Genomic DNA, 14,120 nt, shown 5'->3' on the forward strand with positions numbered 1-14,120 from the left:
GAAAGTCTGTATTGCCCAGCGACAGCCCCGAAACCTGAAGGATCTGGAGAAGGTCTGTATGGAGGAGTGGGCCAAAATCCCTGCTGCAGTGTGTGCAAACCTGGTCAAGAACTACAGGAAACGTATGATCTCTGTAATTGCAAACAAAGGTTTCTGTACCAAATAATAAGTTCTGCTTTTCTGATGTATCAAATACTTATGTCATGCAATATCATGCAAATTAATTAGCTGAAACTCATACAATGTGATTTTCAGGATTTTTGTTTTAGATTCCGTCACTCACAGTTGAAGAGTACCTATGATAGAAATTACAGACTTCTACCTAATTTGTAAGTGGGAAAACCTGCACAATCGGCAGTGTATCAAATACTTGTTCTCCCAACTGTATATTTAAATACAAATTCATTGTATTACATACAGCATGTGAGATGTAGATTGTATAAGTTCTAAAATGTATGTGTTAGGAAGAGCATGTATAGTCGTATCATTTATAAATAATTGGATGTTTGGATCAGAAGTTTCATTTTGATCTATCAAATAACTGATGGACACATTTGGTTTATTGGATGAACAGAAAATGTGCAATATGCATCAAAATGAAATTAGACAGGTGCATAGATTTGGGCATCCCAAATGAAAAATCACATCAATATTTAGTAGAGCCTCCTTTTGCAAAAATAACAGCCTCTAGACGCTTCCTATAGCCTCTAATGCGTGTCTGGATTCTGGATGAAGGTATTTTGGACCATTCCAAAATATCTGCAGTTCAGTTAGGTTTGATGGTTGCTGAGCATGGACAGCCTGCTTCAAATCATCCCACAGATTCTCAATGATATTCAGGTCTGGGGACTGGGATGGCCATTCCAGAACTTTGTACTTGTTCCTCTGCATTAATGGCCGGGTAGATTTTGAGCAGTGTTTTGGGTCGTTGTCTTGTTGAAATATCCAGCCCCGGCGTAATGTCAACTTTGTGACTGATTCTTCAACATTATTCTCAACAATCTGTTGATATCGAGTGGAATCCATGCGACCCTCAACTTTAACACAATTCCCAGTACAAGCACTGGCTACACAGCCCCACAGCATGATGGAACCTCCACCAAATTTGACTGTGGGTAGCAAGTGTTTTTCTTGAAACGCTGTGTTCTTTTGCCGCCATGCCCCTTGTTATGACCAAATAACTCAATCTTTGTTTGATCAGTCCACAGCACCCTCATTCCAAAATGAAGCTGGCTTGTCCAAATGTGCATTTGCATACCTCAAGCGACTCTGTTTGTGGCGTGTGTGCAGAAAAGGCTTCTTCCGCATCACTCTCCCGTACAGCTTCTCCTTGTGCGAAGTGCTCTGAATTGTTGAACGATGCACAGTGACACCATCTGCAGCAAGATGATGTTGTAGGTCTTTGGAGGTGGTCTGTTTTTGACCATTCTCACCATCCTTCGCCTTTGCCTCTAAGATATTTTACTTGGCCTGTCACTTCTGGCCTTAACAAGAACTGTGCCTGTGGTCTTCCATTTCCTCACTATGTTCCTCACAGTGGACACTGACAGCTTAAATCTCTGCGATAGCTTTTTGTAGCCTTCCCCTAAACCCTAATGTTGAATAATTTTTGTTTTCAGGTCATTTGAGAGTTGTTTTGAGGCCCCCATGTTGCCACGCTTCAGAGGAGAGTCAAAGAGAACAACAACTTGCAATTGGCCACCTTAAATACCTTTTCTCATGATTGGATGCACTTGTCTTTGAAGTTCAAGGATTAATGAGCTCACCAAACTAATTGTGGGTTCCAATTAATCAGTGCTAAGTAGTTACAGGTATTCAAATCAACAAAATGACATGGGTGCCCAAATCTTTGCATAGCCTATTTTTCACATTGATTTAATTTCATACAACTTAATATTGCTACAGTAAAACTCTTTGTCTGGAAAATACCCCAGTACTCAGCTTTTATTCGAAAATGAATGGCATGCCACTGTGATAATTTTCTGTGACGACAGAGTAAATTATTATGCAGCCTCAGAGGGGTGCCTAAACTTTTTCATACCACTGTATATGTAATTAATATATGTTCAGTAAAATTGGACAAGACTGCAATATTCGCCAATTCTTCATTTCAGAACTGTTCAAGCTCTGTTACAATTGCTCATGGGCTGCACTCTTCAGGTCATTCCACAGATTCTCAATGGAGTTTAAATGGTTGCTTTGGCAGTGTGCTTTTGGTCATTGTCATGTTGAAGCATGAACCATCTTCCCATTTTCAACTTCCTGTCAGAGGGCCGCAGGTTCTCCTCAAGAATCTGTTGGTATTTTGAACTCTCCATTTTCCCTTCTATCCTGACTCTAGTCCCGGCAGAAGAGAAACACCCCCATAACAGGACGCTGCCACTGCCGTGCTTTAATGTAGTCTTTATTTGAGGAGTGTGTTTTTTTTCTTGCCACCATCCCATAGAGGCCAGATTTGTGGAGTGCTTGAGATATTGTGGTCACATGCACACACTGACCCGTCTTTGCCATAAAGACCTGAAGCTCTTTCAAAGTTGCCATTGCCTTCTAGATACCCTCTCTGATCAGTTTCCTCCTTAACCAGTCATCCAGTTAGGAGGGACGGCCTGATCTGTGTAAGGTCTGGGTGGGGCCACACGCCTTCCACTTCTCAATAATGGTCTTAACTGTGTTCCAAAGGAAAGACGAAGTCTTTAAAAAAAAAAATCCCCTGACTTGTCTTTCCACAACTTCATCTCTTAGATGTAGAAGTACATTTCTGCCCATAGTGGATTCTTTGCTTTGAATTGCACTATTATGCAGTCCTCTATGAATTAATGCTTTAATTTCTGAACTTATCAAAATCACTACAATTACAGATAGAGGCGAATTAGCTTGATTTGTGATCTGGAAGTTGTTTGGTTATAACTCAGACAATTTGCAATTGCAATGCTAAAGAGAGTGGGGGAGTTCCCATATCAAAATAAACTATTTTACGGTTTTCATTAGAATAAATTTTCACACCTTTTAATTTTTTTTCACTTGATATGGTGGGTTACTGTGCGTAAATAAAGCAGGAAAAGTCAGATTTTATGTGGTTTCATTTCAGGTTATAAGGCAACAAAAGGTGAACATTTTGAAAGGGGTGGTCACTTTCTATACCCACTGTATCTAACATCTTCACAAACATTGTAGAAGTTCCCACCCAAATGATGTCTGTATTGGCTAAATCTAGTGGTCCATTCAGATGAATGACTGACTGAAATATCCAATTGTCTTTCTTGACAATATTTGCTATACTCTCATGTCCATCACCAACTTTGTCTCTGGTTTTCCCATAGTGCAGCTTTTTTGAGGTGGAAATCTTTTCATTCCATTTCCAGTTTCGGTCAAGAAAATAAACTCAGTGTTAATCACTGCATTGATGTAATGACATTTTACAAAGTATCATTCTACCCTTGTAATTCACTGGAATGCAGTTGACACTAGTCAAGATGTCATGGACTGAGGCTCAATATAAAAGTAGCTATCACTAAGGTTTTCATTGAAGCCCATTTGGTTCAATGAGTTAATAAGGCAACCAGCTCAGACAATACAAAAATATCACCAGAGTTTAGATGATATCCAGAGATTAATGACATTTCACCGGTTACAGAAAAGTCATTGTCAACTAACAAAACGTATGTGAATTCTCCAACTACCCATCAGGCTTGACCTCTTTGTCAACAGAATTTGACTAACTTCACAAAACGACTATTCCCTATTCCGAACACTGTCAAAGGACCTCTGCATGAACTCTGCTAAAAGAAGCCAGCAGCTGGTGATCATGAATTCTGTGAAATCTTAGCTTTATATTTGTTTTACCAGTTGCCCACTATTATTATGTGTATAAAGAATGTGAAATACAGAGGACATAACCGCGGAGTCCTCAGCGGTGGCTACGGCCCTAGCTGAAGCACCGCCACTATGCCCCGTCGGTTGAGACTGGGAGGCTCCAACGTACGGTGCTTACAATCCTTGCATGGCTCTCAACCTAACGTTGATTTTATAATCAATCAGGTTAAAAATGCGTATACACAGTTTAAGCAAGCCCACCATGTTCTTCTACAGCATGCTTCAGATTGTAATCAAAGTAAACACTGCAGAAAGGGCTGTGAAAGATGTTGTTTATTGTGTTTTATTTGTGACTGTTACATTGATTTTATATCAGTTTGTAGAAAAGTGTGTTTTCGGTCCACAGAACAATAGTGAAAACTTAATTCATAGTGTTTGGACACTAAAATGATCAAGAACAAACCCACTTTCACTTACAGCATTCAGAATGATCAAGTGCTATACATTTTTATGTACAAACATAAAATTGAAAGCTAATTAAAATGTTTTTCTGAGGCACCATAACCTTCATCTAATAAAAGTATATTAACATACACCTCTCTGTATAATGAATTAAGGCAAACAGTGTAGAGGTTAGACCAAACCTATTCAACCTTTTTTAAACGTCATTATCCTAAAAAAGGCACTTTATGAAAGTCCCATTCAATTCACAAATAAAACATCTATGAACTCAGTTACAGACTTTAAAATCAGACAGAATAAGGTGCACACCTGTGTGAATGCTAGTAAATAGCAACCCAAAAAAGATAGGAGATGCAGTATTACAAAATATTAAAGAGCTACGTTTTGGATGGACAAGTTCCGTAGACTTCTTGTAAGCACCACTTAACTTACATTAAAAGAGGAAGTATCAAGAAATACTGTGGCTGGCTCATTAGGAAATACAACCTAAAATACATTAGGGAAGCCTGTGGAAAATGTTCACAGATATTTTGCTACATCATACTTTTTCCATTTTTATCCAAACACAAATTAAAAATAAAATCAGCAAAGGATCAGAATAAGCTTTTTAGGTGTTTAAATGTACTGAACAATGCATTATAATAATAAATTGTACAATACATTATAGTCATAGGGTCACAACTCAATGAACACATTGCTATTGCTTACATCTTTCCACTACAGTCATTATCAATTCACCATAGGGCCGCCTTTTCTTTAAACATTTCTACTTTTATATGCTTTTCAAGGTTTAAAGTTGCATTTCAACAATATTATTCTATGGTTGTTCCATGGCAAATTAGTAGCATTATATGAAAATATAAAATGTGTAAAACTAAAGCATACAGTTTCTTTATACTGTAATAGTTTTTTCATATCCACTTGGCTTTCCTGAGATGTTCAATTGGCAAATATACACAGTCATACAGTGGAAAATACACACACACACACGTTTGTATGGCTATCCTCATGGGGACCAGAAAATAGAAATTGCATGCTCCTTTGCCGTAATCCTAACCTCAATAAACTAACATTTATGCCTAAACCTTACCTAGATGTAATGCTTAACCTTAACCAACAACGCCTGGACCTTAAAGAAACTCCAATTCTAACTCTAAAATTAATTGTAAGTTTGACCCTGAGCCGGAAATTGACTTTTTCCTCATGGGGACCGGCAATTTTTTCTGGTTTTACTATACTCATGGGGACATTTGATCCCCATGAGTATAGTTAGACCACACACACACACACACACACACACACACACACACACACCACACACACACACACACACACACACACACACACACACACACACACACACACACACACACACACACACACACACACACACACACACACACACACACACACACACACACACACACACACACACACACACACACACACACACACACACACACACACACACACACACACACACACACACACACACACACACACACACACACACACACACACAATATTCAAAATGAAAGACCATTTGAAAAAAAAAAAAGTAAGTACAGTCAAGTACAAGTTTGCTAATCACAAAAGACGCTGGCATCTGTAGTGGTACTTCATAAGGTAACACCACTGTTCAGTCATTTACAGCTACAGAAAAATACCCTGACTATTTGTACCCAAACTGCCAAAAAGTACAAATGTGCTTATTTTTAGGGCACTATTACAGTGACAAAGCTGACCATTACTTTTAGGTGCCAAAACACAAGGTAGCTCAGTGTTGTCTTAGGACTACAATATTAACCATAGCTCTTTGTCACATGCTCTTATGTCAGCCTTCATAAAGACTTCAGAACTGGCACTGGAGATGACCAAACAATTACATATCCAGACCAAAGCACAGAAACTGGTACAATACATCCACTCATGTGTGGCCAACAGTAACTAACTGAAAGCCAATGGTAACAACCTTTATACTCCGAATATTGGGTATAAAAGTATACCATCATTATAGATTAAGATATTTGCAATTGCAACCAAAACAGTACCAACCATGCGAGAACAAATCGCTCTCTCTCAAGGTACATAACATGTATTTTCCTAAATCTTATAAGCCATGGTCCCTAACAGTCCCCTTTCTTTCCTAGTCTAAAGTTGCCCAGAATCAATAATTATTTACCTTACATTCTTGGTCACAATACAGCAAAGTAGTAAAATTGCAGCAAATCATTTTATTTCCATGTAAAAATACTAAATAACTTCTTTGCTGCAGTAGCGTAGACCTAAAAGCAGTCCCTCCCTATCCTAAAAGAGCATCGTAGTCTATATACCAGACTAGAGTGCCGCTGGTCGGATGGATCCCGGTGACGGGCCAGCTGTTTGGTTTGTCCTTGACTCGGCTAAGTTGGGTGATCAGCTCATGTTTGCTCTTGCCCATCGTCAGGATGGCAACTTTCTGGGCCCGGTTGATAGCCCTGAGGGTGAGGCTCATGCGCTGGTGAGGCTTGGCCGGACTCTCGGTGAGGGCTACCAAACTGTTCCCGTGGGCTTCCAGCTTGCTGCCCGGGAACAGGGAGGCGGTGTGCCCATCGTGGCCAACTCCCAGCAGGACAAAGTGGAACCTGGAGCCGTTCACCAGCTGGCTGATCTCTCGCTCGTAGAGCAGCGCCCCACCGTCCTCCTCCACACACAACCGCTGGTTCATCTGCACCGGCATGGGGTGGATGTTGAAGTAGGGCATCTTCACGTGCTGGAGCAGGTGGTCATGCACGGTGCGGAAATTGGAGTCCAGCTCCGTGAGAGGCACGCATCGCTCGTCCACCATCCACACGTGGGTGTCCCTCCAGGGGAAAGTGTACTGGTGTTGCGCCAGCCGCTGGAAAAGAGCTAAGGGGCTGGAGCCCCCAGACAGGGCCAGGTGGAAGCGACCACTTTCCCTTACCGCTTTCTCCGCCGCGGCTTGCAGGTCGTCGGCCAGCCTGACGATGAGCTCCTCGGACCAGGCGGATACCATGTCGTTGTTGCGGTACTTACCCTGCATCACCTGGAAGCTCTGCCCCCCAGACCCGCCCGTGAAATCCTGGTTGATGAAGACCAACGCGTCGTTAGCGAATGTCACCTTTCGTCCCAACAGTTTAAAGTCCAGCATGTTGCCGTTTTCCACACCGCCAGGGTAGATCCGGGGGGGCGCTTTGGCCAGGCTGTGCAGGAGAGGTGTCCAGAAACCCCAAGAGGCCAGCAAGTTCTCGGCACTGATGAAGCTGTCCTTCCGGCCCTGGAAGATTTGCGAAATGAGCTCCGCGTAAGCCTCCCTCTGCACCATTGGTGTCAGGATGTAGTAGTTGGAGATCGGCATCCCTAAAACGTTAATGTCTTTTTGTTCTGTCACTTCTTTCCACTCTGTGTCCATCAGGTCCGGCTTGAACAGGTTCTTACTCACAAGAATGGCTGGGTACTGCAGGGCGCCGTGGCCGAAGTAGAAGATGATCTGCTTGGGCTTGCAGTGGACGCTGTCGTGTTTCTGGACACAGAAGATGTCATTCTTGAACAAAATGCGAGCATAGCCCAAACGCTCATCCAGCATCTTCCCCGAGGTCAGGATGATTGGCATCCCCTCGTACTGGGCCATGTTAATATACACCATGATACCTGAAATAGGAGGGACTTAGACTTTGAACAAATAGTACAATTGCCTACAAAAAAAACAACAGGTGTATTATATGTTTTACCTGGGGTTGTAAAATTATTAAAACCTTGTATGGAGTTGCCAAATGTAATTGACAAGAACGTTTTTGGTTTAATATTAACACTCAATACCTGGTCCCATTGTTTTCTATAACCTAATGGATATGGTTTTGGGATGATTCATTGCATTTTTATACAGAAAAGAATAGTGCACTCAAATCACAGTTACCTCTAAAATCACCTTAGTGATTCCTATTTGACAATACAAATTCTCCCTTGCTTCCAGGCTACTTCTTAAATTCACACACAAGAGACTCAAAGAGAAAACATCCTATAGAGTCTAGACTAGAGATTCTCAACTCGGAGCCAGGGGATTTAGAGGACTGCTTGTTTTCTATTCTACCTGGTAGTTGCAACTGTAGTCCCAGGTCTATATCAATCCCTGATTGGAGGGCTGCAGTGAAAACCAGTAGACCTGTAGTCCCAAGGCACTGAATTAAGAATTGCTGCAATCGACAAACAAACAATCTGATGACACTTACCAGCGAAGGTGGGAGTGAGACTGTAGTGACCCTTTGTCTTGTTCAGTTCTTGCTCTACCTCTTCATTGTAGGACTTGTACTGTCCGATGACAGCGCAGTGACTCTCCAGGTGCTCCAAGGCACTGAAGATCTTCAGCTTGTTCTTGAGAACCTCCTTAGCATCGCTAAGGTTGGCTGGGAGCCCCATGGTCAGCAGGGTCAGGACCTCGGTCAGGTGGTTCTGAATCACGTCTCTGATCACACCATACTGGTCATAGAAGGGAATGCGGCCTGTGACGAAGGAGAGGGAAATCTAAAAGTCGTGACATGATGTTATGGTCACCATCATCTTTCAGTAGGTTGGCTACTGCTCCTAGGAAACTGTGTAATCTGTAGTTTCCTGGGACCACACCCACCTTTTGCATCCAGGGTCTCCTTCAGTACAATCTCTACTCTCTCAATGTGATGCTTGTTCCAGATAGGATCCAGATGCTTGCTGTTCTCCCTTCTGAATGGCAAAATCTTAGAAACAACCTTTTGAGTACAGAAGCAACCCATTCAATTTAAACAAAGTGCGGCGTCAAGGGCAACGTTTTCGGTTAAATTGCACTGTTATGGTGGGACTGACACATTACCTGCTTGCCTAAATAGTGGTCGATCCTGTACATCTCCTCATCCCTGAGGGAGGATGCCAGCTGAGCAGACAGTAGCTGGGCACTACTGAAATCATGGCCAAACGGCTTCTCCAGCACCACCCTCAACCACACCCCTTCAGCCGGCCTGCAGCTGGCGTTGATCTTCTCAGCGACATCTGCATAAGCAAAGGCCGGCACCGAAAGGTAGAATAGCCGGCCTGCCTCCGCGATGCCCTCCCCTTTGGGGTGCTCGGACAGGTGCTTGCCCAGGGCCTGGTAGTCCTCTACGGTCTTCAGCTGCCGATACTCGGCCAGCTTCAGGAACTGCTCTTTAACCAGGGCACAGCGCTCCTCCGACAGATCCCGGGGACAGCTCACTCTCTTTAGTGCCTCAAACAGGATTGGCGCAGCCTTGTCCTTCGGCGACAGGCCCCCGCCATAAAAGGAGAAGGTGTAGCCACTACTCACCTGGTTGGCATACAGGTGGAAGAAGCCCTGCCACAGGTACTTCTTAGCCAGGTCACCCGTGGCTCCGACGATGACCACTGACACATGGCCCAGCTTCGGTGCTCCCTTGGCCTCCTGGCTCTCATTGGCTTGGACTCTCTGTACACACACATTCGCCATGAGCAGCAGGGCTGCCCACACAACCTTCAACATTCTCTGGCACAGCACAGAACAGCTCCTAGAGGAGAGAGACAGGGCACAGTCAAATAGGAAATGTTTTAGTTATACACAAAAACCGACAGAATGATGCTGGTGGGAGTCACTTATTTTACTACGTATGTTTACACATAATCGGTGAGGTACTTGGTGTGATGGTGCCACTACTGGTAGACAACATGTACAGAGATGGTATACAAAATCATGAGACTGAGACGTTAGTATATAATATACATGTAGTGCACCCAGTTTACAGTTTCAGAATAGTATATCTACCATACAGTTCATGAGTATTTTGAGTTTTATCTTTGTACTTCAGCACCCCACCCATCCATGGCTACCACTGGAACTGGCTCACTTGTCTTCATTGATCATGTAACTGCTAAACTGCCAAATACCTAAATGCACATGAGCATGCGTTTTACTTGCTGAAGAAAAACACTGATAGCAAATATGTCCTGATATAAAATAGAACTGAAAATAACTGCAGTAGAATTACCAGATAAGATACCCAGCATCTGGGGATGTCTAGGGGTCTATAAGATAGAAAATAATTACCTACCCTCTAAAATATAGGGACTAAGTATAAAAAGGGTTGTTATTCCTACATGGTTTATGGATGTAAATACCGTTGTTAAACCTGACATTATGAACTTTGACCTCTTAGTCATTGTTTAAATTTGAATACAATGTGCTGGAGTAGGCTACAGAGACAAAACAACAAAAGTTGTGTCACAGTCCAAATACTTATGTAGATGCAGGAAGATGTGCAGAGTTCAATAAAAGGTTGACTACAGATCTGGTTTGGATTGTTAAGTGTTATTTACGTTTTGAACAGATGACCACAGCGGCTGATTCAACAGTTTAAAACAGACTGACGGCAGTCATGAGTTGGTTTACTGCCAATGCAAGCAGGATGTATAGATTACTGTTAGTACTGTGAAATATTTGGTTTGTGGGCAGAGAAGGTTAACAACTAAACTTTTCTGCCCACAGAAATACTAAACTAAAAATATGGAAACGGTCACCAGATACAGGGAGATAGATAACTCACTGGATGTATAAATGCAAAGCGTCAGGTATTCATTTCTAATTGCCAAAGAGAGAGGAATCCCATTGGCTAAGCAGTGGAACTGGGCTGACATTCAGGTTGATCTCACTAATGAAACATCACAATACAGTTTTTTTGTTCTAAGAAGTGTAATATGTTACAGGGTAGACTTAGAATTCACCCTTTGCCAAATTCTCTAAAAATTGCATTGTTTAGGAGTGAAGGACAAGCAGAGTTACTGCACACACACCATTTACAGAGTAGGTGTTTCCTAACAGAAACATACTACAATGAGCAAATATTGACCAACAACATTTCGCTAGCTCATGCTTGGTTGTCCGATGTTCCATTCCATTTACGTCACCAGCTTGAAATTGGAAACTACAGCTTCTGTACTATATTGCTTAAGATATATAAATATTTGCCGTCACCAAGCCACCTTTTGCGGCTTTCCCTAGTACAGGAAGTTCCTGATAATACTACCAGCTCCATGCATATACAGTTTCATGCAGATTCAATACCAATCTCCACCCGTTTCTACTTCACCAATCGCCTTTTAATTCCTAATTATCAATAAAAGCCTTGCAAAAAAACAAAAAAATTATGAAGAACAGGGCCTAGTTATGTAAGGTAACCTTCCTATTCAAGTCAATCCCACAATTACCCTTCTAAATGCATGTTTCATAGGTTAATCTATGGGTCAAAAGTCTTCATTCATTGTAATAGAGGAGACTTTGTCAGTAAAGAACAAGCCAATAAACATTTCTACCAGGGAACCTCACTGTACAGTATGATCACGATTCTATGGTTCTGTTACCCCATGTACTGCAATTCGATAATGTGAGGTATTTCGCGTCTGTGGACTACAGCCTGAACATAGCTCACTGGAAAGTCCTGATTGATGGTTGCTGCAGAGATGGTTGTCCTTCTGGCAGTTTCTCCCATATCTGGCTTTTTGGCCTTTGCTTTCACATGCACTGAGTGGGACCTTACACAGACAGGCTTGTGTCTAAATCATGTCCAAACATATGAATCTGCTTCAGGTGGACTCCAATCAAGATCTACAGATGTCAAAGATGATCAAAGGACACTGCTTCTCAGCTCAATTTGGAGTGTCATGGCAAAGGGTCTGAAGAAGTTGCGTACATTATATGTTTTTCAGTTGTTCATTTTCAATAAAATGACATAAATGTCTAAAAACATGCTTTTGCTTTGTCAATACAGGGTGTGTGTGTGTGTGTAGATTGGTGGCAAGAAAAAATTATAAACTCAGTAACACAACCAAATGTGGAAAAGGTGAAGGTGTCTGAATATGTTCCAAAGCCACTGGATGAGAATGTCACACTGTCACTTCAATATTTTCCCTATCAATAATTTCAAAATTATTCATATGCACGTTATATTTGGTACCGTGCGTACATGTTTTGAGCTTGAAGGGTAGATACAGTGGGATCAACAATGGTTTCTAGATTGAACCCCCTCAACAGAGTAAAGTCAACATTGACAAAACAAACAAATGAGGCATCTACCGTAAATGGTTTGCGTAACTGAACCTGAAATGACAGTATGTATATTGATTCAGGATTAACAAACGACAAAGGTCATTTCTACAAAAGAATTCTCCTGAGAATCAGATACTAATGGTAAGAATATACTTTCTTAACCCCAAAAAGAAAGAATGGTACAAGCAGGAGTAATGTAATTTAGAAATTGTTGGAATGCAATACACCTACATAAAAATTATTATTCTTTATGTTTTTAGATATAAGTGAAGATTTGGTAGTGGTGCTGTCCAAACAACCTAGATCAGAGCTTTGACTAGAGGATTGAGAGTCTTATAGCCTTATAAAACCATTTGGAATGAAGATTACCATTCCAGAGACATTCAGCATGAACACCTGTAAATGTATAATTTATTGAATTAGGATTAGAATTATTGCCAAAGACTTGCTCTGCAGCAAAGTTTCTGTTGGCTTTGAAGCTTTACCAAAGTGTCATGGATATCCTTTTCTTAATCATTTACCTTTATAGATACAAGTCCCAAGTGTCAAAATTATAATCCTCCTCAGGACATGTACTTGCCTATCCAGAAAAAAAAAAGCATGAATATATAGAACTGTATACAGGACGACTCATTTACGAATGTGAGGAATGAACTTGGTCCATCCGGAGTACAAAATACCCTACTATAAATGCATCTATTGTATTACGTTTAAACTCATGATAAATGCAGCACTAACAAAACATTAAATTCATTATTTCTCTGAAGTGATATTATAGCAAAAAACGATGTCCCCTAGCAGTTTACAGAATAACAACACTGTTCACATTGTTGATTCAGTCTTCCTCTAGGGACATCACAGAGTTGCAAAAGTCAACCAGATGATCAAAGGATGGGCATTGGCTTGCCACAAACATACCATCCTAGAATGATACTGTAGCAGCCTTGCACCCAATACATGTGTAACTTCTCAGAAACTCAAGATTGTTAATTACTTGAAAATGTAGGCCAATCAAGCCCTGAAGCCTGGATCTCAACTCCAGAACAGCACATGATTGTTAAACTATTTAGGATAAACAGGGTTTAAAGACTTCAGTAATAAATGCTAAATAATAGCAGGCTGATGGATAATTGTTTCTATTATTTTCTGGATTATAAAAATCCAATAAATAAAAGGGACAAAGCCTCTCAAATATGATGCACTTGTCCTCTCTGCAGTAACATACGGCTTTGCATTGTCACGTGAAGGGCCTATTGAAAACCCATGTGCGCTAATGTGCATGGCCATCACTATCTAGACCCATACAATAGGTCTGACAGTTCCACCTGCTTTAGCCACAGCACGCCATGGATGAATACAATGTTATTTGACAACAGACTTTCTGGCCATTTACACATTACAATAAAGCCCACTTGCTATACCAGAAAACGTATTCAAACAAACCTAGTAGGAATAATAAAACAAAATCTGGAAACAGAAATGTAGCCTACCTGTTACCTACACAGCCGAGTTCGATGAATGATTGCATCGTTCGATATTTGTGTCAAGAGATACTTCCTAGAGGAGTCACGTGACTTCACAGGCTTAAAGGAGTATTTCACTTATTTTCAGTTGATGTAAAATAGTTCTTGAACGTCAAAAAAAATCTGTTCAAAGACAAACAACAATCCATGGTTCAGTTCACTTTTTAAAGCTAGAAAAGTTACTTTAGGCAGCTAAATAAACAATGAACATGTAAAAAAATTTGCAGTACCAGTCAAAGTTTGGATATACTAATTAAAGTGTT

At 41.2% G+C, this 14,120-nt stretch overlaps 1 protein-coding gene across 2 annotated transcripts; it reads right to left on the reverse strand.

Annotated features, from left to right (window-relative positions):
- Positions 1-6,489: 6,489 nt before the first annotated feature.
- h6pd (hexose-6-phosphate dehydrogenase (glucose 1-dehydrogenase)) lies at positions 6,490-13,911 on the reverse strand. 2 transcript variants are annotated; one of them, XM_010896094.4, is made up of 5 exons: positions 13,825-13,911; positions 9,119-9,803; positions 8,900-9,017; positions 8,505-8,774; positions 6,490-7,926 (listed from the first exon to the last, which is right to left on the reverse strand). In XM_010896094.4, the coding sequence occupies exons 1-5, from the start codon at positions 13,860-13,862 to the stop codon at positions 6,578-6,580; spliced, it is 2,460 nt and encodes an 819-aa protein (XP_010894396.1). In that variant the 5' UTR covers positions 13,863-13,911; the 3' UTR covers positions 6,490-6,577. The 2 variants fall into 2 exon arrangements, with proteins under 2 accessions (XP_010894396.1, XP_010894398.1); XM_010896096.4 differs by lacking the exon at positions 13,825-13,911 and adding an exon at positions 12,856-12,895.
- Positions 13,912-14,120: the final 209 nt, after the last annotated feature.

This window comes from Esox lucius, chromosome 17 (genome assembly GCF_011004845.1).
Source record: "Esox lucius isolate fEsoLuc1 chromosome 17, fEsoLuc1.pri, whole genome shotgun sequence".
Taxonomy (NCBI): Eukaryota; Metazoa; Chordata; class Actinopteri; order Esociformes; family Esocidae; genus Esox; species Esox lucius.